This window comes from Ictidomys tridecemlineatus, chromosome 2, assembly GCF_052094955.1.
Source record: "Ictidomys tridecemlineatus isolate mIctTri1 chromosome 2, mIctTri1.hap1, whole genome shotgun sequence".
Classification (NCBI taxonomy): domain Eukaryota; kingdom Metazoa; phylum Chordata; class Mammalia; order Rodentia; family Sciuridae; genus Ictidomys; species Ictidomys tridecemlineatus.
Window position 1 is genome coordinate 184973336 of NC_135478.1, and position 26854 is coordinate 185000189.

Here is a 26854-nt window from a genome sequence, read left to right on the forward strand (position 1 = left end):
TAGAAAAGTCAGATTTTCTCAATTCTATCCATATAAAAGAAAAGTAGACAAAATCTTAGGTAGCGCCCCTTTGCCAACTTCTGATGCACCAATGCATCACCTGTACCATTAACTAACGCATCGCCTACACATCTCCTTCATTATTGCCTCTCATCAGGATGGGAAGGTACCTTACCAAAACAAAGCAAATAAAAAGACAGACTAAGTGTACCTAAATTTAGATTTGCCCAGAATACAGCCATGCTTCTAAGACCCTCTAAATAAATATTATTACTGTATCAGGTTGCAATCAGATGGTTCGTGAAACAAATCTCACCTAATTCTTTCCTCTTTTGCTGCAAACAAATCTCACCTAATTCTTTCCTCTCTCTTGCTGCCAGTAATGCAAAGATACATATCGTGGAATGAAACTATATTGAAACTTTTAATTTAAGCATTATTTTATGGAGGAGTCAAGTCTTGTTGGTTTAAAAACCGTTAGATATATTTTTGTTACAGTGTTTAAAGACCACCAGAATCATTATGGTTTCAATGTTTTAAAGACATTTATTTTCCAGAGCATGAATTTTTTTGGACACATTTCTTTTTGTTGCTTTCTTTAATGTTAGCAAAGCCTTTTGAAATCAATCTTTAGACTGGAGATTTTTTTGGATTGCATAGTTCAAATTTGTGGCTACCTTACCATTCCAGTGGATGTAGCTGGGCTTTTTTATTCAGGAGCCAAAATTGTTCAAATACATTTAAAAGAGACCAGTACTGGGTCAGGACTGAGCCAGGTTTTCCCAAAGGATTTGTTGTATCGTAAAATTCATGCATCAAAGATTGAATCCCAGGAGTGGTAGATGGAAAGAGCTGAGAAGAAATATTAAAACACAAAGTATCAGCATAAGTTATGGAAAATAACTTAAAATGTAATATTAATAGGAAAGGTTTTATATCCAGTTAGATATTTTTTTAAATAAATTTGTTGATTGATCAGTACTGTAATTTAATTTTTCTGGGCAGTTGTTAAGGTAGATGCCTCTTTTTATAAGGAACTAATTTTGTCGAATAATCACATTTCCAAACGAGATGAGTTCTTCTCTGTATTCCATCCAGGAGAAATGTATTTCTCCTTCTTGTTAAAGTTAACTAACATATCTTGCCACAGCTAAATAACAGAGGGAATCAGGTAACGGGAAAAATAAGGACAAATCATCTTTGTTATAAGTGAATTACATCAGGGCAAGAAGTATTCCTCTCACTAAAAAATTAAATGAAAATAACCTCTGGTTATCTGGTTTCTGCAAAATAACTCTTTAGTTCTTTTTTTTTTTTTTGCATTATGCCAAAAGATATTCTATAGTCATAGCATCTTAACTATAGCATTGAACTAAATTACCATATATGTAGCACTATATTTAAATTAATCAAAATGAGAAATATATAAACTAAATTATCTTTGAGGAAATAAGCTTATTTTGAAACCTCCAAAATATGGGCTAAATTATAAAAGCAAATGTCAAACATTCATTAATTAACTCAATAAATTGGTACAGCTCATACAGCAGATATGTATATATAAATTAAAAAAAAACAAGAAAAAGGCTCAAGCCATATGTCAGATTAATGATGAATTATTAATGGACTTTTAAGATATTGTTTTAAAAGGATGTTTTACATGAACAAATCTTAGATGGAAAACTGCAAATCATTATTGTCTATTTGTATAAATGACAGAAGTAAAAACAAAGCTTTCACTGAGCATACTCATTTATATATGATAAATCATCCTTATATATTGATTAATAAATTAACAAAGTCCAAGAAAATACATACAAATACTCCTTTTATAGGCTGAAACCAGTAACCTTGGTGTAATTATTTACATTTTCTTTCTCTGACATTTGTTACATAGTTAAAACAAATTAAGATTTAGGTAGTTTTCTAAAATTTTTTTATTTTGTTCAATTATATTGATTTTATACAAATTAAAAAGATATAAAAAGCAGAAATAAACTTAGGTTGTATGTAAATGTCCCAAGGCTAAAAGCAAAACTTCTTTAGAAAAATGTTAACATTTTCCCCTTAAAAACTGTCAAATCCTGGAAGCTATACTAATCCCATATATTTTCTTATCTTTGATAAGTCATGGGTTTTGTACAGACTCTTAAAGTAAAACATAAATCTTACTCATCTACTATTTAGATTTCTGAAAGAAAGAAGGAATCTTTAGTTTGAAGTCAAAAGCAGGTAATTTAATGCCAATCTTTTATAATCTTAATAATCAAGAGGTGTCAAACATCACTTTTGTTTTACCAGTTGGAACTTCCCCAAACTCCCAAGTTCCTTTATGAAAGTCATAATTGAGTCAATTTCTTCTAAAGCCAGACATTGATTTAGGTCCTTTTGATAGTTTTCATTTTCGCCCTATAATAATAGGAGGGAAAAATCATAAGCAATAGTTAAAGTTTAAATCATTTTTACCCCAATTACCTCCTACTTCATAAGCCAAATTTTAAACTCTATAAACAGAGAAGAAAATTAAAGTTACACAGTGCATAGTAACTTTAATTCGTCACAACAATGACGAGTTGGAATATAAGTAAACCTCATATTTGACAAAGACAACCTGGATGAAAAAGCTTCATGATGCTTTGGTAGTAAGGTTGAGGAGGTGAACAACAGAGAGAATGGGTGTGACAATTTGGTTTGAAAAAGCAGCAGGAGTCTCCTGTAGCCTTCAGAGCATTTAATGAATATTTACTAATGAACCTATATACGGGACATTGGCATTTGAGGTTTCACATACTTTAGGTTTTCCCACATCCACTTTTTCAAGAGCAGGAGAAATAGAACATTGATCTTTATGAGATCTTTCACATCCTTCCTCCAAATACTCTAAAATATAGGTTATAAAATAAAAAATATATATATAGGGAACAATACTTAGGAATCTGTATAATATTTTATGTATCAAGCAAACTTGTGCTAACCATAAAACTTCACCAATGCTACTCTGAAGTATCATCAGCACCTGGCTATACACGTTAACAAATGTGAATGCTTTAAAATATTAAAGTTATAACTTAAATCTCTGATGTCCATCTGAAGCACTTTCTGCTATCTAGATTGCTTTCAAAAAGTTCCAACACTCTTTTAAAAGTATTCTGTAATATACAATATGATTTAGTCATAATATACACAAACATTCCCTCTGAATTATGAACTGCTTTATTTCATTTTCAACCCACAATTTTATCACAATCATTTATGCACACACTTAGTTGATTTAAAAATGTTGCTCCTCAGGTCAGAAAAGAAATGAGAGGTGCAACATAGATGTCAATTAATTTCAAACAAATTCTCAGATTGTTTAATTACACAATAAATAAAATGTCACCTTCTAAAGAAGACCTGAAAAAACATTCATCAGCACACAAATTGGCACTCACCTTAAATACACCAGATCTATAAAGTCTCTGAAATATCTCTGAAAATAAGGAAAGTGAAGAGTCATTGGAGAAGAGAAAATTGAAAGTGTCTTTTAACAAGAATTCTTCTGTATTTTGGTCCTCAAAATCCATGTTATCATCATCTTGAAAATTCAAATGCTCGTGCACCTTTGAAAGAGTCAAAGCACAGTGAATAGTTTCCATGAATTAATTCAGTGGAATTACTTCTAAAATGATTTATTTCCTGTTGTTTGTAGATCAGACCTGACATCTAGTGGTCTTTTTGGAGGTCAACAGTTTTATAAATACGAGTAATGTTTTCTTAAAGATTCAATTCTTTAAGATAAGAAAACTGTGATTAAATCGTTTCTTAAGATAAGCTAACATTAGCTTATCTTAAAGCCATCTATAATTGAAGAATCTTTGTTCACCAAAGATAATACAAAACACTTTTCTGAAGTGCACATTTTTAAAATCCTAATATCAACTATTAGATATGTGTACAAAGTAAAGCTAAATTGGTCATTATAAGATGTCATTTTACCTCTGAGCTACAGGCCCAGGCTTTTTTTTTTTTTTTTTTTTTTTTTTTTTAGACAGGTTCTCACAAAGTTTCTTAGGGCCTCACTAAGTTGCTGAGACTGGCCTCAAATGCCTCAGCCTCCCAAGGCATTGAGATTATAGACATGTGCCATTGCACCTGGCCAAAGTTTCAAAATTTTATAGGTAAATCTTAAAGTTATTCAGCCAAATGTCTATAATTGCTTTTACTGAATTATAGTTTGAAAACAAATAATGCTATATGAATTTGAATTTTGGTTATTCATGCTATTTCATTTATCTTCCCTTCTTCCCACACCAGAACTCAAGAAAGAGCTTTCTGTAGACTAGTTGAACCAAATTGGTTTTTACCTTCTTGCCCCTGAGGCCTATTTTAGAAGAAAAAAAAATATGTTTGGAGAGATGATATGAGAGTGTTTGCTGAATTCAAGAAGAAGAAAAAAAGTATACAAAAGCACTCTAATTTCTACATATTTATACTAGGGAAAAAATCTCAAAAATCCCCATGGATTTTTAAATTAAAACAGACTAATTTAAAACTACATGTTCCAACACAAAGAATAAGAGTTACCCTTTTAATAGCACCATGTGAATGCACCATGCAGTCTACTATTTTTCATTATGCATCTTGCTTCTCTCATTTAACAAATACTTAGGTTTATTTCACATTTGTTTCATAAACAGTGGCTGAACCATGGAAAAATTCATGTTTGTTCTACATGAACAGGAACACACAGTGGGGATTGGAACTCATAGAATCCTGACATACTAATTGATTTCAAAACCACAATGCATATGAGCCTATAATAGCTTTAATTTAGGTTGCTGTTTATCAGTTTGTGATTGTAAATGAAAATCTTCTCTCTCTCTCTCTCTCTCTCTCTCTCTCTCTCTCTCTCTCTCTCTCTCACACACACACACACACACACACACACACACACACACACACATCCCTTCACCAGGAGTTGGAAGCTCACACCACTGAGGCCTTTGGCAACTCACCTGAAGCACTATAGGGTACCTGAGACTGTCATAACCAATATCAAAAGTTAAAAGTTGAAAGCATAATCTACATCTGAAATAAAAACATAAGACAGCATGAAAATATATTCTCTTTGTTACACTGACTCTACTATTTGGTATCATATAGTTGATGACTACATAGTTAAATGTCAATATCTGTAACCAAAAATTACATATAATTGATTCTTGGATTTGGAATCTGTTTTGTTTCTTAAAGAAAGTGCAAGTATATCTAATATATTCATAACACTTTAAACTATGAAGTTATTCCATGAAAATTTTAATATGGAGGGAAAAAACTCTTCAATTCCTACATGTGAGATGCCTATTCACGTACAAAGTATAATAATGAGTATAATAAATTAAGGAACCTCTCTTTTATATATATATACATACTCAATTTAGCATACCCTTAAAACAAAGGCAATCAATTATACTCAACAAACTGAAATACAAGGCTAGAAGTTACTAAACACATTAATAAAGATGTTTGTTTCCTTCTCTACATTTTGAAACACTTAGATAGCCAAGAATAAAATTTATTAGGTATGGGTAACACTGCAACCAACAAATACTAAGTCTATATACTAGAAATAGTTGAATTTGAAAGAAAGCTACAATTTAAAAATTAATTTTAAGAGTTTGTGTTTTATTTCCTGTCACCAGTATTTGGTTACTAACAAGTGCACAACATGCTCTGAAGTTTTAGGATACATATATATGTAGAAGATCATACCCACAATTTTTGGAAGACAGATATTTTCTTCTCTTTTTTAAATTAAAATTCATTTTTACCTATGGAAGGTCTTTGGTCCCAGAGTAGACGTTTCACTGAAGACTTCAGCGGCCAGAAGGAGTTTGCTGATTGTTTCCTTCATATTATCAAATGCCTGAAGTGGTGAACTTGTCTTCAGGAATGTCTCAAAAAAAGTTTGCAGCTGTGAACAAAATAAAAGATTCCTTAAGGTACTCAACCTGGCCTTGAATTTGTGATCCTCCTGCCTCAGCCTCTCTAGTGTCTGGGATCACAGGCATGGCCATCACACCATTTCAAGTCAATGTCTTTTAAAGGTATAAAACAAATCTCATATCGCTTCATAGACTTTCTCTAAGAGCAGTCTTGATTTGTCTATCTTTTCCAGGGATATTTCTCTTTTTCACACTCAGAGGGAAAAAAAAAGAAAACAAAAAAATAAAAAACTTCCTTAAATGGAAAGTTCTAATCTAAGGCTTAAGTGTTTTATAATTTAAATTCCAAGGTGAAAGAAAAAGGTTTAAATACCTTGTAATTTAAATCACTTTAGAAGTGCTTACTCCATTTTTTTTTTCTTTTATTTCATGGCATCTAATCTTGGAAAATGTAGAGGAGCTTTTCTAACAAGGCTGTGAGCAACTTCCAAGATTAATCTTACTAACAAAGGGACTGGACTTTCTACTCACTCCTCAGAATTTGTATGTCCTCTCTTTAAACTGGGGGTAATATCCACCAATCAGAGTTGTGAAGCCAAATTAGAAAAAAATTTATTTGAAAGCCAATGTGAGGTATGAAATCAAATCTCAGTCATTCTCAATTTTCTGCATGTATCTGAATAAAAATAGCAGCATCAAAATTATTTCGTTACTGCATTTTTTTCTCTGGATGCACCAAGCCAAGTAGAGAGGAATCCAAGAGAATCCCAGTGTTCTGCTGACATACACTTTCATTTAAAATTTCATGTGGATAGAGCAACATTACCAAAGGGCAGATGGAGCTTAAGTTTATGTCTTTTTAGAAATACCATAATTAAAACCATAAATAGTTATTTTTATCTGTTTAATTATTAAAGCAACCAGACAAGGATGCTTAGAATTAAAGTTCAAATCAAAAAATAATTTTCATTTTTTTTGTACTGTGGCTTGAACCCACAGCGCTCTGCTACTGAGCTGCATCCCCAGCCCTTTTTTAAAATTTTCTTTTGAGGCAGAGCCTCCTAAGGTACCCAAACTGGCTTTGAATTTGTGATTCTCCTGCCTCCCTAGTAGCTGGAATCACAGGCATGTGCCACCACACCCATTTCAAGTCAATGTTTTCTAAAAGTCTAAAACAAATCTCATGTTGCTTCCTAGACTTTCTCTAAACATACACTTCTAAAGATGAAGAACCAAAAATATTTTTTAAAAAAATATGCAGCAGGTATTCTATTCGTGTTTTTGGAAGAACAGATGAAATGTATCAAAACTGTGTGAGACTTCAAAGTGAAAAACTATTTTGGCTGTGATAATGAAGGGCAAGTATTGATGCAAATCACCTGAGGAAAATGGCAATTGTTATCTTTAAAATTTGCAAGCAAAATTCCCCCAAGAGAAACAAATTCTGGCTTCATAAACTTTTACCAGCTGGAAAACAGAAACCTAATGAGACTACACATTAAAACCCTAAGAAAATATCATCAGCATTTGGCAATTGGGATGTTTTTCCATTTTACTAAGGAAAATGAATGTAGTAATTGTATAATTAAAAGAAAACAAATTAATGCTAACACTAAAACTGCTAACACCCTTGAGTCAAAATAGAGTAATATTATGTATTTCTAAATAAAAGGAGCATAGTTGTCTCTCCTTCTGGAGTAGGCACACATTTTCCCTTGAATGTGCCTCTGCTTTTTGAAAAACCCTTTGTGTGTTTCTAAAAAAAAAAAAAATTAAAGTAACTCATCATACTTGATATATTTTATTAGGAATAGCATTGCATTTTTCCATTTTCATGTGAACTGAATATTAAGAGATTAAGGCTAATGATATATGGAAGTTGGAAATGCCTATGTATCATAAGATATCTAAAACTAAGGATCAGATTATACCCTTATTGAGGAAGAAATATTAGCAAATTAACATTTTAGATTGTGTTTAATCTTCTAATGCAGAAATAATTATTTCTTAGTATTTGGCCAGAACCACATTGAATATGGAGTGCTGTTCATTTCATTCATTTCATTCAGCTTTCAGGTGAACTCTACCAAGTGGAAAGAGCTGTGTCCTTGAGAGAGAAGCTGCATAGTGGTAACACTACAGACCAGTGGCAAAAGGTTCCACATTCAGCTTTGGTTCTGTATCAAAGTTGTGAGACCTTGTGGGATAAATAATTTCTATTTTACACAGATTGCCAGGACTAAATTAGGGCAGACACAAGAGGCAACATTCGGTACATGTTAGCTACTTTTTGTTTTTCATTGATTAAAACAAGACAAGTCCTGGAGACCTAAAACTGCTATAAAAAAAATGAAACAAAATCTTAAGCAAAACAAGCACAAAATCAAGACATGTCCATGACCACCACATAAGAGATTAAAGGAGATTGCAGTTAAAGTGGTCCTTGAACCCAGATTCTCATATAGCAATGTACATGAGTGACACCAACCAAAGAAGAACAGTTTAAAAATAAAGACTTTTGATAGAAATGGTCTAAGGAAAGAGAATAGAGAGGTTTGATGGTTGAATGGATTCCTCCAGGGTTTCCCTCCCAATAGAATCGAAAGAGCAGAACTGAATGACCCAAATAACTGGGTTTCCCCCCACCCCATTACCCTCAGAAGTCAGTCTGCAGAGAGGAGGACTAACATCAGCCAATGCTCATGAAAGCTGGGGAATATGAACATAACTGCCTTTATAACTACAAGTGTGGAGAGAGAAAATGACACTCAGAAAGCAAGACTCAAAATGGGACAACTTCTCTTATTTCTACATTAGTTCTGCTTGCAATTTTTGTCTCTGAATGCATTCCCTTTTATCTCTTTGTAAGCATTTCAATTTATGTAAGCCCTTCAATATAAAGAAAATTCTACATGAGTATGACCTGTTTTATTTAGCTTAGTATAGAGGTAAGCAACCTTCATATGCAAAAAATAAGAGCAGATTTATGCAAGTGCTTAATATATATATATAATCACCAAATTTCAATAAATCTCCCAAAGAGGGAATATTTCTATTATTCTTTATTACTAACTAATTCACTCAAAGTGGAAGACTTACTTACATGTCTGGTTATATTACAATTTATTGCTCTAATTGTATTTCCTTGATCTAATTACTTGAGTTCTGTTCATCTCGGTGTGCTCAGATGCACAATGATAGAACTGTGTTTGACGCATCTCAGTATGCATCAGATAATGTCAAATCAGAAATTATTTGATATTAATTCCATTCAAAAGCCATCAGAACCTGAAACCACATCTCACCTAAGAGCTTAATTTTAGCTCAAGCACAAATCTCTAACGGAGCACCTCAACTTCACTGCTAATTTAAAACTATCAATCTATCAAATATTAAGGTGACTTCTCCCTCTCTATATCATCACTTCTAATCAAAGTTTTTAAGCTAAATAAATTTGATAATATAAGTTTCTAAGGAAATCAGTGCCTTGGCAGTGAGAATAAAGTAGATAAAAAAAACTTTTTACAAAACATGAAACTGTTTTACGGACTATAAATTCTCCCACTTCTGTGTAACAGGGAAGTACAAATTTAATGCAAAATAAATTAATAGAAAATGACCTTATAAGATTATGATTGTAAAATGAGACAGATAAAACATTATTGTTTGTTTCAACTTGTGTAAAATTCAAGCAATAATCAGTGAGGTATTTAAATCTGTACACATCAATCCATTCAAGTTACTTATTGAGATACAAGTACTGAACCACAATTAAAATGCAAGGTCAAGAGAAATTGAGGATTTATGGAAAAACTTTGATTATGTATTTGATATCTTCAAATATTTCCAAAGTATACTATGTATTTATGCATTCTCTTAGCTCACATCTCATACTTCTTCCCTTAGTACATGCTGGGTTCTAACTTATTATCTTGCTCTTCTCCCATAAGATATTGAGCAATTTATTCTCATTGTCCATATGTCATTCATTCTGTATTAAATTTGAAGAGCTTCTTGACTTCTCTCATCATTAGACTGTATTTTTAGATCAGACTATCTTGTTTCATCTTTGGATGTCTGGTGCCTAATGCTGGGTAGGTAAATTCAGCAAATAATAAACAATCCTACACATGACATTATTAAAATCACATAGACTTTGGTAAGAGAAATTGGTTATTGTTATTTTTTGATAATTTTTTTAGTATGGTGTATTTATTTCTTGCTTCCATTTCATGAGAAATAAAGACATGCATTTTTCTGGTCACTTATAATAAAATAGTTGAACAATGGAAGCTTATAGCTGTTTGAGAGGAATTTCAAGATAAGAAAATTCATGAGTTAAAGCAAGGGATGAAAGATTAACTATACAGGTTTTTTTAAAAGTAATATTCTTGACTAACTGAGAAACCATAGCAGAATACTAATATTTCATTATTTTGAACTTTGGATAGTGCTTTATAGCATTATATCTTACTAAAGTTTACTAAGATTTCTCTCAATGTTATTGTGTGAGAAAGAAATTCTCATCTTCTTAAAGAAGAATACTGGCACTTAAAATCATCTTTTAACAAATGTCTTATAAAAAAGGTATCCAATGTTACTAATCATTAGAGAAATGAAAATTAAAACCACAGTAAGAGATTACTTCATACCCATTAGGATTATAATTATTTTTAAAAAAACAGAAAATAATTGTGTTGGCAAGGATATGAAGGAATTGCAGTCCACATGCCTTCTGGGTGGGAATGTAAAATGATAGGTACATAATAATGGTTGCTCAAAAAATTAAAAAATATTCATCTTTTTAAAAAAAGATTTAATGTTTGATCAAGCAACTTCACTTCTGGGTATATACCCAAAATAATTAAAAGCAGGATTGCAAAGTGATATCTGCACACCTATAAACAATAGCCAGAAGATGGAAGCAAGCAAGCATACACTGATGGATGAAGGATAACAAAATGTAGTCTATCCATACAAGGAATATTATTCAGCCTTAAGAAAGAAAAAGAATTCTGAAATGTGCTAAAACTTGGATGAATATTTATGCCATCATGATAAGCTAAACAATCCAGTCACAACTATATGATTCTACTGACATGAGGCTTCTAGAGTAGTCAAATGCATAGAAACAGTAGAGCGGGTTGTCAAAGGGCGAGGGGGAATTGCTGTTTAGTGGGTAGGTAGTACATTATTTCAGTTGTGCAAAACTTTCTGGAGACTGTGTGCAAAACAGTGTGAATATACGTACCCCAAATGAAATGTACACTTTACAGTGGTCAAGACAATAAATGTTTTGTTGCTATGTATATCAACATGATTTAAAATTTCTTATATTATTTTGAGGTTCTCACAGCCACACTTCCTGCAACAAATATATTTTAACCACTGGCTAATTTAGTACCACCAAAGTCAAGCTTGAACTTTTTACTCATTTGCTAAGAAGTAAAATAGCACACAACAAGCTTGATTTCAAAGAACGATCTAAAAGTGATAGAAGACAGAGCCAAGTGGTGGCCGTTTCAGGTTATGGTTAAGAGGGACTATTACATAAGAGTTCAGACATAATTTTACTCATTTGTAGAGGGAAGGGCACTCAAGTATATGAAAATCCAAGATACTGTGACCAAAACCAAATTAAAAGAGAATATGGATGCATTCAAATCTACTGGGTCTGCTAGGAGACCAGTGCGAGCTTCATAAAAGAAGGTTTGATGCATAAGAAATTGCTAGTGAGTTTAAATTAAAGAGACAGACTCTCATTTACCTTTAAACCCCAGCTCTGAGATGGCTTCTCCTAGCTCCCGCTCCAGCCACCTAATGCGGTGGTGGTGGCAAGGTTTACAGAAGAGATTAGCGAGAAAGAGAGCCCACGCCAGGGAGTGACTTTTTATTGGGGAACAAAAATTTCAAGGGAAAATCCCATCCAATGAAGGTTAAGGGGGCAGCATCCCAAGGTCAGGGCCAGCGATTGGGTCTTCAGGTCAGTGGCCAGGCATGCCTCTGCATGGACAAGCCCTTGTACCTGGGTCAGGGTGGGGAAGGCTCTGACACCACTATGTCTAAGCGCCTCTCACCCAGCCAGGGAGATAACTCAAATCACGTGCAAGAATGGCCTCCCACAACTGGGGTTTTATTGTTGTTATTGTTGTTGTTTTGTGGCACCAGAGATTGAATTCAGGGTACTTTACTACTGAACACATCTCTAGCCCAAAACAGCATGGTAGTATGGTACTGGCATGAAAAAGAGAAATACAGATAAATGGAGTAGACAAAGATGCCAGAAACATGTTTTGAAGAAAAGACAACCCCATTAATAAATAATGCTGGGAAAACGGGATATCCAATTATAGAAGAATGAACTGAGAACCCTATCTGGAATCCTGCACAAAAGTCAACTCCAAATGGATCAAAGACTTAAGACCAGAAACTCTGTCTGCCAGACAAATACGTAGGGAAAACACTGCACCAGCTAGGTGCAAGAAACAACTTGTGGTTCAGCCAATAAAACCAGGAACCGATGAACCCAATGGCATCAAATTAGAAAGCTTTTGCACAGCAAAGGACACAATTAGCAGAGTGAAAAAGATAGCCTGTCGAGTGGGAGAAAAGCTTAGCTACTCTTACAACAGAGGATTCATATTTAGAATAATGAAGAGCTCAAAAATTTAACATCAAATAATACTAATAATAACATTTTTATTTTTTATTGTGAGACAGAGTCTCACTAAGTTGTCCAGGCTGACCTTGAACTTGTGATCCTTCCACCTCAGCCTACCAAGTAGCTGGGATAACAGGCAGGCACCATCCAGCCTGACTTAAATCTACCCAGTTTCTATGCAACTGGATTGAAGTCTATTGTTCTTGATAAATATTATTATTTTGGCTTTTTCAGACTCAACAGAGATTTCTCAGACTTTGACCTAACCAATCTGTCTCCTAGCCATTTGCACAACAGTATAAAATGTATCTGAAGTGATCCAAATACTTCAGAATTTTATATTAATATATGTTATATATGAAAGTCTTTTTTGATTGCCCAATAAAATTCTCAATAATAAAAAATGTGTTTATAAGTTTTTTAAAAATTTCAACAACTTATGGTTATAAGCTAAAAGAAAAATTCTTCCAGAGAGTTCAGATACAATTATTGACCATACACAATTGGTCAGAACAATTAAAGTATTCAAATCTTATTAAATAATTTCTAAAATAAAAAAGGAAATTATATTAGGAATATACCTCTCATGCAGATATGATTTCTTTTTATTCAATTAATTCAGATATCCCTTGAAAGAATACTTCTTGTTGTTGGACCAAGGATTCAGCATCTACATTGATATTATCTTTAATAAAAGCATGAGGGAGACTTGATCATATAAGTGCATAGGTTGCCCAGAAGAAATTACATATAGAACATGACTCAATTCTTTGAACTCCCTCTAAGGTTCAGACATAATTTTACTCATTTGTAGAGAGAAGGGCACTCAAGTATATAAAAATCCAAGATACTGTGACCAAAACCAAATTAAAAGAGAATATGGATGCATTCAAATCTACTGGGGTTTTATTGTTGTTGTTGTTTTGTGGCACCAGAGATTGAGCCCAGGGTGAAAAAAAATCATGTGATGATTTATGATGAAATATTCAATTGTGTTTAAACCAACTGAAAAACAACCTTCCTTGTGAAGGGTCTACTACCTAATGGTTAGCATCCTTCACCTTCTCTAATGACACATTTAAAATTTCTCTTTTTGGGTCACATTTTTTTTTCACTCTGGAGCTATCATTATCACAATGCTAGGACCAGGTAAACGCCAGCTCTTTCTTTTGAAAGATGTCTATGAAAGCTTTGAGGGAACAGAGTGCGTTTCAACAGTGTCTTCTCAGCCAGATAAAATTGTTGGCAAGTAAACACGAAGGCTCAGAGCAGGCACCTTCTACATAATCAGAGGCTGTGGCAGGAAAAGATGTGCTAGTGAGGGCTCTGTACCCCTGGAAGGAGTCTTAAGAAGTTTTAAAGAGACATGATTTAAGGAAGAGATATTTAAAAATAGAAAAAAAAGAAGGAAAAAAACTTTAAAGGATATAAATGACTAAATTGCAAATATAAGTAGTGATGTAGCTTTTATTTAGTGCTCAGGTGTTATGTGAATATAATCCCTGTCTCATAATCCTATGTTGTATTTAATAATAATCAGTAACCTCAGCCAAACTGACATTATGTGGCAGACACTGTGCTTTTTACAGGCACTGTTTTTTTTTTGTGTGTGTGTGTGTGTGTGTTTGTATATAGTGATGTTGTCATCACTATTTTATAAGTGGAGAAACTGGGGCTTGTGATTGCAAGTTATGTGCCTAGGGTTGTACAGCCATCAGTGATAAATATGAGTGTTGAAACTCATCTGTGTGATTGCAAATTCCCCTACCCTGAGTCATTATTTCTGCCCCTGTGCCTTTAATTGTAGTACACTTCGGAATGTGGACAGAGCCTGACACACAGAAGAATGAATCATCTGTGTTTTCTCTTCCAAGGAAAATGTATTTGAAACTGTCATAATTACCAAGCACATGCTTTTACAACCACAGATCTAAAATATCAATTCAACAACTTGAGTATTCATGTAGTCTAATTACCTTTTGGAAAACTAAGACTTTTCTGTAACTTAAATTCCCCAGATCAAGAAAAAAATTGTGTTAAATCAAATGATTTAAGAATATAAATATTCTCATCATTTGTTTTAGTTCATTGAAAATTGGCTTGCTTTAGGGCAAACCATGGAAAAACTGAATTAGCTAAACCTAAATTAGGATGCTTCTTACTCATTCCTTGGAATTAGATCAAAAACTTCAATATTGAAATAAGTCTCATGCTTCTAGCGACATGAATAATTTTATTCATTTATACTTCTTAATAATCCTCAGCTTAAATATATTAAGCTTGGAAATTCAGAATACAGGTTCTGTGTGATCTAAGCAGCCTCACAATTGAAAATTTTGAATTCTCCCACAAGAATGTGTAAGAGAATTGATCAGAAGCAGTATGCAGAATTACAAAAGGCTGTGAATAGCATAAAAATTTGACTATTTGCTTTGAATGGAAACCTTGATTGCATCATATTCAACTTTCTCAGAGAAGTGCCAGGTTTTCTTTATTATCACTTCCAAAATCTCTCAGTGGGATATAGAGAAGCAGAGAGATTTGACAGTAAAGATCAAAAACTAAGCTGTAAAGATTTTATCATTGAACTTTCTATGTATATGTCTACTCATTTTCTTTATATGAATGCCATTGTTCAAGCAGGTCACAACTATTTCCATTAAAGTTAAAGTACAAACCTTCTTTAAGCTTCAATAAAATAAGATCTGACAGCTCATTTGAAAACTTTCCATCATTCATTAATTATTGTGACTAGAAGGTGACATTGAAATTGGTAATATTTATAACAGGTAATATATATGACCAGCAGTACAAAATTTGCAAATAGGGATACATTTGACAGCAAATCCTTATCTCTTGTTTCTATAAATACTCTCAAATGAGTAAGACAGAAATAGTTTGTTCTGAATATTTTATTTTATATGAGCATTGATCTATTTTAGGTCTTATTAAGTCTCATGGTCAAATACAAAAGAAACGGGAATATATTCATTATAAAAATAATGGGTTCTGCAAAGGCTGAATGTTTTCTCTGATAAGTGGTTGCTGATCCATAATGGGCGGAGCTGTTGAGGCAGGCATAGGAGAAATGGAGGAACTTTGGATAGGGAAAAGGGGGAAGGGAGGAGGCATGGGGGTAGAAAAGATGGTGGAGTGAGACGGACATCATTACCCCAGGTACATGTATAAAGACACAAATGGTGTGACTCTATGTTGTGTACAACCAGAGAAATGAAAAATTATGCCTCATTTGTGTACTATAAATCGAAATGCATTCTGCTGTCATGTATAACTAATTAGAACAAATAAACTAAAAAGAAGAAAGTTTTTTTTAAAAAAATAAAAATAATGGGTTCTGGTTGGACAATAAGCAAATGAGGAGCAATTAGTCCTAACTTATGAATGCCTGCAGGGTTAAATTGTATTCAATCTATAGAAGATTTATTACAACTCTCTGTGTTTTCTTATATGTCTCTCATATCAGTTAGCTTATACCTCTCTTGCACCAACCAACCAAACATGTGATATTTGAAATGGACATTTAGTATTATGCATAATTTAAAAATTCATGATTTAGCATCTAGCCACATAGAATGCTATCCAGCCCAAGTCAGCGATTTCTCATTTAAGTCAGTAGTCAGTCCTCAGAATTCAATCTTCCCATTTTCTTTTCCATTGCTACCAAATCATCTTTGGGAAGCATATCTCGAGTCATGTCACTCCCCAGATGATAAAGGACAGAAATCTCCAAGGGTTACAGAAGGAAGTGACATGACAGGCACCAGAATTCCTTTTTGTTACAAAGTGTTATTTTTATGTGAGAACTCAAAAGGTGATACAATTCTGAAACTTCTTTTTATTTAAAACCCCTACATGCATATTCCTTTGCCAATATTATAACCTATAGTCAAGACCTTTTATGTACATATGGGTGAACTAATTGGAATTGTTAGTCATCTAACTCACAGAAAACTCACACATAGGCATGAGAGCAAGAACATAAAGACATTTGCAAAGGAATCTCAGGGCAGAGTCATCCTAGGTTTTGCAATTTCCCCAAATTTGAAAGTTGTTATACCTACATTTATTTCACCTGAAATGTTTTCAAGCGATTTTCCTATATTGATTCTTTAAGCATACAACTCTGTAGCGTGGGGAACATACTTGACACAGCACGCTTGCCTCAGGCCCTGAGCTCCAATTTCAGCAGTCAGTGTGCTTTATGAAGGGAACCCCTGTGGTTGCTTAGTACCACAGTTGTCAGGGGGTAATTAAGACAGATTTTATTCACTGCAGGTCTGAGTACCAATCCTAACTGTTGTCATCTCACCTACATCATGAATCTTTACTTCCTCATCCTCAGAGGGGAGTAGAAACATATCACTGTATGTCCCAGGGTCCTTGAAAGTTTCAAATGGGAGCATATGACAACACAGTCAGAAGTACAAAACAGCGATCAGTTTACATCTCACATTCTATAAAGTTTAAGTTCTTCAGGCTTTGATTCTTAATACATCCTACCTGGTTTCATCCACTCCATAAATCCTGTACTTTTTTCCTCTTTCTTCCCCATCAATCCTCCCTCAGGCCACACTCTCTAGCCAAATAAGGCAGCTTCATGATGTCTTTGCACAACAAGTGTAGATATCCCCTCTGCATCTCTAAAAAAAAATTCGACTTGTTCTTCCAAGCTTTAGCTAAAATACCATCCATCCTATGAAACCTACCTCACTCCTCCAGGCTGAATAATTCCATCTTTACTATCCTGGCAACTCTGAGCCATTTATTGCATCCTCTCCTCTGTTGAAATCATTTATTAACATGCATTTCTCTCTGGATGAAGAGTTCTTTGAAAGAACCAGTATTTCTTTTTTGAGTCCCTCCTCACACTGTCCAGCATACCGTAGATATGCTTCAAACAGTTCTGGAATACAACTGTGTTAAATTAACAACAAATGATCATTGACATACTCAATATCACTTTTGCTTGAGTTGTTTTTGGTTCCATGATCAAACAAACAAACAAAAAATCTTATACATGCTCAGGAGATACAGAGTGAAAGCAGTGATTTTCCACCCATTTGTTGAGGAAATTGTGTTATTTTCAAATCTTACTTGGTGAAGGACAATCATTAAAAATTAGAAATACATTCTTCTCTACAGAAGAAATCATTGGACAAGATACTCTTCCTGCTTCTCTTGTCCCTTGCCTCTTATTTAAATAGTTCCCTGTTCTCACATTTGAATTCCATCCTGTCAAACGTGCTGAAAATCTGCCCTAACATGAAATATTTCTTTTTTATTTTAAAGTAACAAAATGATATATTGAAAATCTTTTTAACATTAGCATAGCAGTTTACAAAAAAAAATGGCCATAAATTCTTCCCACCGACCCCAGTGTGCACACTTCTTTGCAGCATGACTTGGAAGATTTCTCATGTAGAGATGTTTTCCACCCTTTGAGTCTTGGCTTATCTGTGTGGTATTCTTTGACCAATAGGACATTCACAAATGTGATACAAACTGCTTTTGCTTCCTATCACTGCTATAACAAATTACTGAAAACTTGGTGACATAAAACAACAGAAATGTATTCTCTCACAATTCTGGAAGCTCAAAGTCTGAAATTAATGTGTCCACAGAACCATGTTTCCTGGTAAAAGACAATCCATTCCTCTCCTCTTTCAGCTCCTGGTGGCTGTTGGAATTCCTTGGCCTGTAGGTCCAAGATGCTAATCTCCTCTCTTATCTTCACATCCTTTCTGTGTGTCTGCTCCTCTTGTCTGTTATCAGTTCACTTTCTGACTTTCTCTTGCAAGAATATATGTTGTGGAATTTAGGGCCTCCCTTTATAATTCAAAATGATTTTATGTTAAATTCCTTGATTAGTTGCATCTGCCAAAACCCTCTGTCCAAATATGGCCAAATTCATGGTTGTAGGAGTTAGGACATGGATATGGCTTTTGAAAGGTGGGTATTCAGTCTACTACAAAAGCAAAAGCTTGAAAAAAACTTGGCCTTCAGAGTTGTTCCCTTGCAATTCTTGGGATCCCTGACACCAAATTGCCTACTGGATGATGAAAGACACGTGGCCACAACATCCTTATGACCCTGAAACTCAGCCACAGCCAGGCTTGTGAGTGAAGCCAGGTTAGACCATCCAGCCCCAGCTCAACTACCAACTCCCTGCAGAAACCAGCAGAGTCTGCCCAGCCAACCCACAGAATCATGAGAAGAAACTTTTTGTTTGCTCAGTCAAGTTAGGGGGTGGCTTGTTGTACCAAAGCTAACTGATTCAGTATGGATTTTTTTTTTTTGTACTTGTAGATGGACAGCATGCCTTTATTTTATTTTTTTTCATTTTTATGTGGTGCTAAGGATTGAATCCAATGCCTCACATATGCTAGGCAAGCGATCTGCCACTGAGCTACAGCCCCAGTCCATAAATATGCTTTTTTGTTGTTTGCTTGTTGTTTATTTCTGCCTTCTTTTCTTTTTTAAATGGAGTCTTCAGCTCTTTCTTCTATGAACTTCTCATATGGGTAAGGTGATCCAAGAGCCTCATTTCTAAATGTTATTGTTATTTTCAGTGCTGAGAATGCAGTCTAATGCCTGCTGCTTCTGTTTTGAGTTCTTCATTAAGATTCCATCCAATTTCACTTTGGCTTCTATGCCAAACACTGAGTAAATTTAACCCTTGTCAGGATAGACATTTTTCCAAGCATTTTTTCCTCACCTTCCTGTCTGAATATTTCACAGTCAACTACTCTACTACTCCTCCAAGGGATTAAACTTGTGCTTGAAGGCACCACCTCTCTGAGAATACCCCTTTAACCCAGGGTGGCTGCCTCAAGTTTTTATAGCAATAGGGATGTGGTCATGTGAGAACCACATTGTCACATTAGGATGGGCAAGCAAGGTCTTCTCTTGTTTTAGGGGTGATAGAAAACTTTGGTTGGAAACTGGAGGGTGGGGAATGGGGAGAGAAGAGGCAGGGAGATAACTTTAAAGGCGAAAGCAAGCACCAAACCCTGAAGGAGAGACTTTTCTTTGTAGGGCTCCCAGTTGGGTGTGGAGCAAACAAAGCCTGAGAAGAGGCAAATGAATAAGAGCCTTCCCTAATGGGTCAGCTGCTCTAAGATCAGAAACCCATCTGTTAGGATTTGGATATGAAGTGTCCCCCCAAAACTCATGTGTGCAACAATACAAGAAGGTTTAGAGGTGAAATGCTTACATTATAAGAGCTTTAACATAATCCATGCATTATTCTGCTGATAGGGATTAACTGGGTGGTTGCTGCAGGCAGGTAAGGTATGGCTGGAGGAGTGGTTCACTGGGGCCATGCCTTTGGGGTTTATATTTTGTCTCTGATTGAGCTGAGCTTAGGCTCTCTCTGCTTCCTGATTACTGTGTCCTGATCTGCTTTCCTCCTCCACACCCTTCTGCCTTGGTGATGTCTCACCTTGGGTGCAGAACAATGGAGTTGGCTGTTCATGAACTGAGACCTCTGAAACCTTGAACCAAATGAACTTATCCCCCGCTAAAATTTTTCTTGTCAGATCTTTTGGTCACAAAGAAGAAATAGCTGATCTCCTCACTTCCTCATTCCTCCTTTCTCTTTCCCACTCCTTCTGACTAGTCATTTCCCATCCAATCTCTCTCAGTAAATGCCACTGAAATTCAAATTATGGTTGAAGAGTCCTCCTTGAACCCACTCTGTCTACCCCTTCTCATGGCCCAACACCAATTCTCATTTCCACCTCTGAGATGTATTAATCCATCATCTCCCAACCTGTTCATTTTTAGTTATATAATATCTATTATTATTTGTATTTGTTTATACATGTATAATTAATTCTTATCTGTTTTTCATCTATCATTCCATACAAGAATAAACTCCACAAAGGTGAGGACTTTGTATCTTTTATACAATGCCACTGGAGATTAACTTGATGTCTATCTTCAGTAAATGTCTTAAAAGGAATAAAAGGATTTTTTAACCTATATGAAAGGTGTTCCTATTTTACAGACATGTAAAGTAAGTGTCCATAGAGGTTCAAATACTTGTATACAGTCATACAGTTGGTACAAGGACTTTCCTATTTGAACATCTATCCGTGGGCATCTAGAGGTTGTGCCTTTATATTTTTCCTTTCTGTTCTGCATATCCAATACTACAGATCTCCCACAAGTGATTCATTTTTCTCTCCAGTAGAGTAAAATTACAGTCAGATATTTGCTTATTATTCAGCCTGAAAGGAACCATCATTGTCCTATTCATATTTAAAATCACACTTCTTTTTACTGTAACAGTGACTCCTTGAGAGAATGAAAATGAAATGTATTTCCTTAGCATAATGTTTTTCTTCTGTGACTTCTGAGTTTAGATAATGATTTGGTTTTGTGACTTGAATACTTATTCTACATGTAGATGGTCTGGACAATCAAGCACAAGGAAAAATTATCTCACCTTTCAAATACATCTGGAAAAAAAAATCCTAGCAGAAATTGTTCTGCTAGAAATGTCTACCAAACCACAAAACATCACTTTGGAATAGTTTTTATAAAAAGGAGGAGGAAGCTGTGGTGTCTAGAATTATTGACTTGTGGAACCTAGACACCAGGCTGGGGAAGCTGACAGAGCACAAGCCATACTGCACAAGGATATGGATATATATAAACAGAGGGATACCTAGAAATTCATCTACTGTTTGCAGTCACTTTCTCCAAATTTTAAAGACATGCTTCAAAGAGCTTGTATGAACTGCCTGCACAGGCTTGGGGGAGCGGGGGTTACAAAGTAGGAGAACAGCTGTATGACAGAGGAGAGTGATGTCTACAGAAATGCTCCCTATCAGTCAATGAGGAGGTTGGAGAATGGCTGCCTTGCAGGCAGATGCTCCATAGAGATACAGCTAACAAAAGCAGTGAGGTATGTCTTTATACTGCAGTAGGCAGGGAATACAGCACTTTGCATGTGTGCAGAATCCTGAAAAAAGAATATGCCTTGATAGCACTCAGAAAAATGAAAGATACATTTTTATCTCCATATCAAAATATTAAATCATTTACATAATTTGAAAGAATTCAGGTTAACAGCAGATCTGAGGTTTAAATTAAAATCAAACAGAAGTAACACCAATGTTACGGGGATAAAAGTAATACATTCTTAGATGCCAATTCCAGATTTATAGTAATTTAAAAAAAAATCTTGTGTATTGAAAAATCTTCTTAAATGGAAATAGAATGTCTACGGATTTACAAATGCTGAAAATTTTCCAGATAATTTTGTGGCCTAGCAACTTCAATTGCACTGAAGATTGTCATCATTCGGAATCTCTACTTATCAGTGTACCTTCCTAACACAATTATGCATTATCAAATAACTTTAAAAGACAAGTGTGTAAAATCCAAAGAAAGAAAAATGTCAAGGCTTTGCTGATTGAGCGTTTGTACCTTTATTTCCCCCCCTTTCATCTTTGGATAGTTCAGGCTATTAGTGCAATGCCAAAAAGGACCACTTGGTGGCAGCAACACAGTAAATTTTTTTTCTTCATAAGGATGTGGGTTTCCTTGGTGACAAAAAATTGCTGTTTCTTCCAAATTTGAAACCACAGTTTAATATATGGGAAGGAAAAGTTGTATTTCATTTTAAACTTACAGTGCATAAATCACATAAGACAAATGCAAGTCAGATGTTTTCCTGAAGGGAGCAAAAGTCTGTCTTCCTTTAGCAAACAAATCAGTTTTACCTAGTTGGCACATTTGGGGACATCTTATATTTAGAATTTGCCACAGCCTCTGAGACAGACCTCAAGGAATAAAGTAAATTGTTAACAGAAATGTTAAAATGAGAAATACCTGCTACGTTTCAAAATGTATTAGCAAAAAATTATTTTGCTGCATACCCTAAGATAAAATATCATATCTTCCCCACTGGTACATTTTCTGTAATAGATTTACATATTAAACTAACTGATTGACATTTTCTGCCACTATTTTCACTTTAATACTTTGTTCTCATATCCCCATTGTAAAGAAGTTATTTTTATTGCTAATTATTCTTTCAATATTATCCTGAGTGGAATCTCTGTTCCAAGCCTTCTCTGCCCCTGTGCCTGCTGGGTAGTGAACAATGTCCCAGGTGTTAAAGGTTTATTTCCTATTTAACTGAAGAATAAACATATTCTCTTCTTTCAAGGATTTCAAGCATATTTAGGCAGGTAAATTTTTCTTCTTGGTTTTTGTTCCGTTGTTTCTTTGCTGATTCTTTTCTTTATCTGATTTTTACCTCCCAACATGTTTTCCTTTCAGCAAGTGGTATTTAACATTATCACAATGATAAAAAGCTTGGGTGAGCCTTGTTGTCAAAGTCTAGGGATAAAGATTTATAAATTCAGCAATTCTCTAGGTACCTGCACAGAAATGGAAAAATTCAGAAAACTTGCTGAGTGTGGCCTTAATTCAGGGTTCCTTACCCAAAGATCCTTCTTAACAATTCTTCCATGTGGAGGGTAGTGAAGAAGAGACTACAGCTCTCTCTGACATCTTTTTGATTTAGCTAGTTCATTTATTAAGGAAATAATAACTGGGAGAGTAGTCAAGGAGGAGAAAAGGAGAGAGGTTGATCAATGGGGCCTAAGTTTTAGTTAGATAAGAGCAAGAAGATCTGGTGTGCTATTGCACAGTAGAGTGATTACAGATAATGATAATGTACTGCACATTTCATAAAACTAGAAGAAAGGAGTTTCAATGCTTCCCCCAGAAGAAAATGACAAATGTTTTGAGGAGATAAATAGGTTTAACCTGACTTGAATGTTACGCAATATATACAGGTAGCAGAACATCTCATGGTACCCCACAAAATGTGTAATTTTTATGTTTTTATGTAGCATTTAATTTTTAAAAGTAAAGTAAAATAAGTATTAAAAAAGAAATAATGAGAAACTCAAAATAATGTTCTCTGTAATTGCTTAAAAGGCTTTGAAACATTGTTTATACTAGTCCCGTTTTCCCATGCCCTTTTTTTTTTTTTTTGCTCTAACTATCTGTTTACTTAATTATAAACTGTGATCAGTAAGGTGTATCAGAATTTAGAGTGACATTCCTGTGTTGGGCAAAAAGAGGAAGAGCCTACACAGGCTATTGTTAAGGAGCTTCTTAGAAGACCCTTCACTGGCTCTCAGCCTCCAGTTGAAGAGCAGGATTTCCCCTTTCCAAGTCCTCATCCTAGCCCCTCACCCATCTTGCAAACACTTGCCTCTGGGAACCCAGGAAGACATGGGCTTTGGACAGCACAGGTGGAGGGAGCAGCTCAGGAGTGGGGAAAGACACATCCCAATACCCCAAAATAACATGAGAATCCCCCTTTTCCATCATTCCAGCACCTGAAAGGAATTCACTTACCTCCCCTGGCTTTACATTGAAATTCCTAAATATCAGCACATCTTTGGTTTTCAGATAAATCATTAACACTTATCAAATGATTTTCTATATTTAAGAGAAATAATAATTTGCTAATAATAAATAATTTCACAGATTTATTCATTAGGCTTGTGATTTACCTTTACGTTGTCGTATATGTACATATGTCTACATATGGTACACATAAAGCATACTTATCTTCTCTGGCTTCATGATGGTTTGTCCCCTCTGAAACAAATGGCTGAAGTTTAATTCTCATTGTGAGGTATTGTGAGGATAGAAATTTAATTCCACTGTGGTGTTCAAGAGGGGATTCTTTGGGGAAGTAATTAGGATTAGATAAGGTCATCAAGGTGGGGCCCCCATGATTGAATACTTATATCTTTGTAAGAAGAGGAAGAGAGACCAGGACACACTCCCTATCTCTTACCACATGGTGCCCTGTGCATGACTCTACCACCAAGACAGCTGTCAATAGATGCGGGCCCTTGACCTTGGACCAGAGCAGTGAGCCAAAATAAACTTCCTTCTTCATAACTTACCCATCTGTTATATTGTGTTATTAGCAATAGAAAATGACTAAGAAAATATCAGCAATTACATAAGCATCTATCTTTCAGATGGTTACATGAATTCAAAAGAAATAATATGTTTAACTTCTCCAAGAGTTAGATACAAATTCATCCTATTTCCTGTTGTAGACTTTGCTCTTAAATCACATCTTCCAAACTGATAGTTGTTAATGCTACTGTTAACAAGGCACCATGAATTGAAATGGTGATGATGGCAACCTTTTATTGATAAACATTTTTAGAGTACCTGTCAGGCATTTGGTGAGGCTCTCAGGACATAGAAATACGGCTGCTGTTCTGATGTTTAGGGTCATGTACTAAAATTATCATTTTTGACCAAAGAGCCATGACCATGATTAATGAACAATTTTCCTTCCATGTAGGATAATAATTCAAATTCTGTCTTGAGAATTAACGAATATACAGAATTACCTGACAAGTCTTTTAAGGCACAAAGTGAATGAACTGAATGAGTGGATTTAAAACAGAGAGAGAGATAAAATTTCCATCAACAGCAACAAGTTCAAAATAAATTTAAATCATGTGCAGTTGTAAACCAATCATTCTTTTTCTAGAGCAAACAGATATTTGAAATAATCTTTGATACCAATGCAGGCTAGTTTAGATAAATGGTATTTTGCTCTTCTCATTTAATGTTTTCCTTTAAGTTGGCTTCTGTCCCATTCTTATTTATTTAATTATATGCTGGTTAACTATAGCTTCTATTTATAGAAAAATCAGACTTCAAAATGAACTCCCTGATGAAATTTTTTAATTTAATCCAAACAGGAGTAGGTTAAGTAATACATCAACTCTTTTTACAAACTCTTGGGACCAGACTTTTATGCACATTCTTTCTATAGCTAACATAAATCTCCCAGGCCTACTGAAGGGCCAGATGCTCAGTGAAAAAGCCTTGTACAAGGTCTGTTCCACAGTCTGCAGTTTTAGACATAAAATGAAGTTCAGGAGAAGAACCCTTCTTAAGGTTGAAAAACTGTACTGCTTCCAAAGACATTACTCATTTTTACCCTGGGAATATATAAGCTATCTTGCCCAGCATTATCAAAGGGACTGCATAAATATTGACAATGCATGAGGCTAACTTCATCCCTGCAACTGTGTCATGTATCCAAACTGAACAAGAGATAAGAGATATGTGCATCTTTTAAAAAGAGACTTGTAAATAACAACATTCCCCTTCTTTGCCCAGGTTCTGCTTTCCTCTGTGTACATCATATTATTGCACTGATGTAAGAGGAAACTGCAGGTACTGGATGGAAGTGGAGGAATGGTCCCCACTACAAAAGAGGAGAGCTGGGGATTGAGAGTCACAGGTGTGGGCTTGCTTTAATTTGCGTTTCCATCACACATGATTCTCACAGATAATGACTTGAGAAGTATCTGCATCTCTCAGGTTTTAGTCTTTCAATCACAGTGGCCCCGTCCAGAAATGCAGATGATGACATCTGTCTATTGCACTTACTGGAAAACAAGTTATCATTCATATATCATTGATTTGTGCATTTATATGTCATTACGAAGTAGAGTGGCTGACTTAGAGCTGTTAAGGATAAAGTAGACTCAAGCAATTTCTTCACACAATTACATTTTTTTAAAGTGACCTTTGATTTAATTCAACCAAAAGACATTTATCAAGAGATGATTATATTCCAGGAATCATCTTCATGTAAATTTATGTCTGGTATCAAATACTGGATATCAACAAATGTTAGATCTTTAAAGATGGAGTGGCTGGTCAAACAATGACTTCATTTATGTCTCAACTAGACTAAATAAAACTTTTGGCAAATTTTCCTGCCCAAAGTCACAAGTCATTTCAGCAATATGCTCTCAAAAGAGTCAACTATGGTCACATGTATAAAGAATCTTCAGACCTCTTTAAAAAGATATTAGAGTTTCCTCTCTATTGGGGAAGTTTCTTATTTTGTGATTTACAATGAATAAAAGGATGCATTTCATCTATTTGATCTGTATATAAAGATGGCCATGGATTCATGTGATTAAAAGTTATAATTAGAATGGTTGTGAATGGATTCTACTCTTGAATTCGTGGCTATAACTAACATATTTTGTAACTAAATTGAGCTTTGGGGACAAGATATTTTCGAATAAAATATTGCTTATAGTTGGATTTATTATATTCACCAAGAAAATAATATTTCCAGGATAGCAGCAAATCTGGGTGTTTTCTATTTAGATCAAAAGGTACAGTAATCAAATATTGCATTTGATATAAATTTTCTTTG

At 34.7% G+C, this 26854-nt stretch overlaps 1 protein-coding gene across 7 annotated transcripts in view; it reads right to left on the reverse strand.

The window, feature by feature from the left end:
• The window catches only part of Cped1 (cadherin like and PC-esterase domain containing 1), a 250834-nt gene that overhangs the window by 125150 nt on the left and 98830 nt on the right, over nt 1–26854 (reverse strand). For all 7 annotated transcript variants that reach the window (XR_013435263.1, XM_078040309.1, XM_013362253.4 and 4 more), the window contains 5 exons: nt 5814–5956; nt 4998–5070; nt 3435–3602; nt 2299–2409; nt 683–852 (listed from right to left, as the gene is read on the reverse strand). Coding sequence is in view for 6 of the 7 variants with exons in the window: in XM_078040309.1 (XP_077896435.1) it covers nt 683–852; nt 2299–2409; nt 3435–3602; nt 4998–5070; nt 5814–5956 (665 nt within the window). In the remaining variant the exon portion in view is untranslated. The remainder of the gene's footprint in view (nt 1–682; nt 853–2298; nt 2410–3434; nt 3603–4997; nt 5071–5813; nt 5957–26854) is intronic.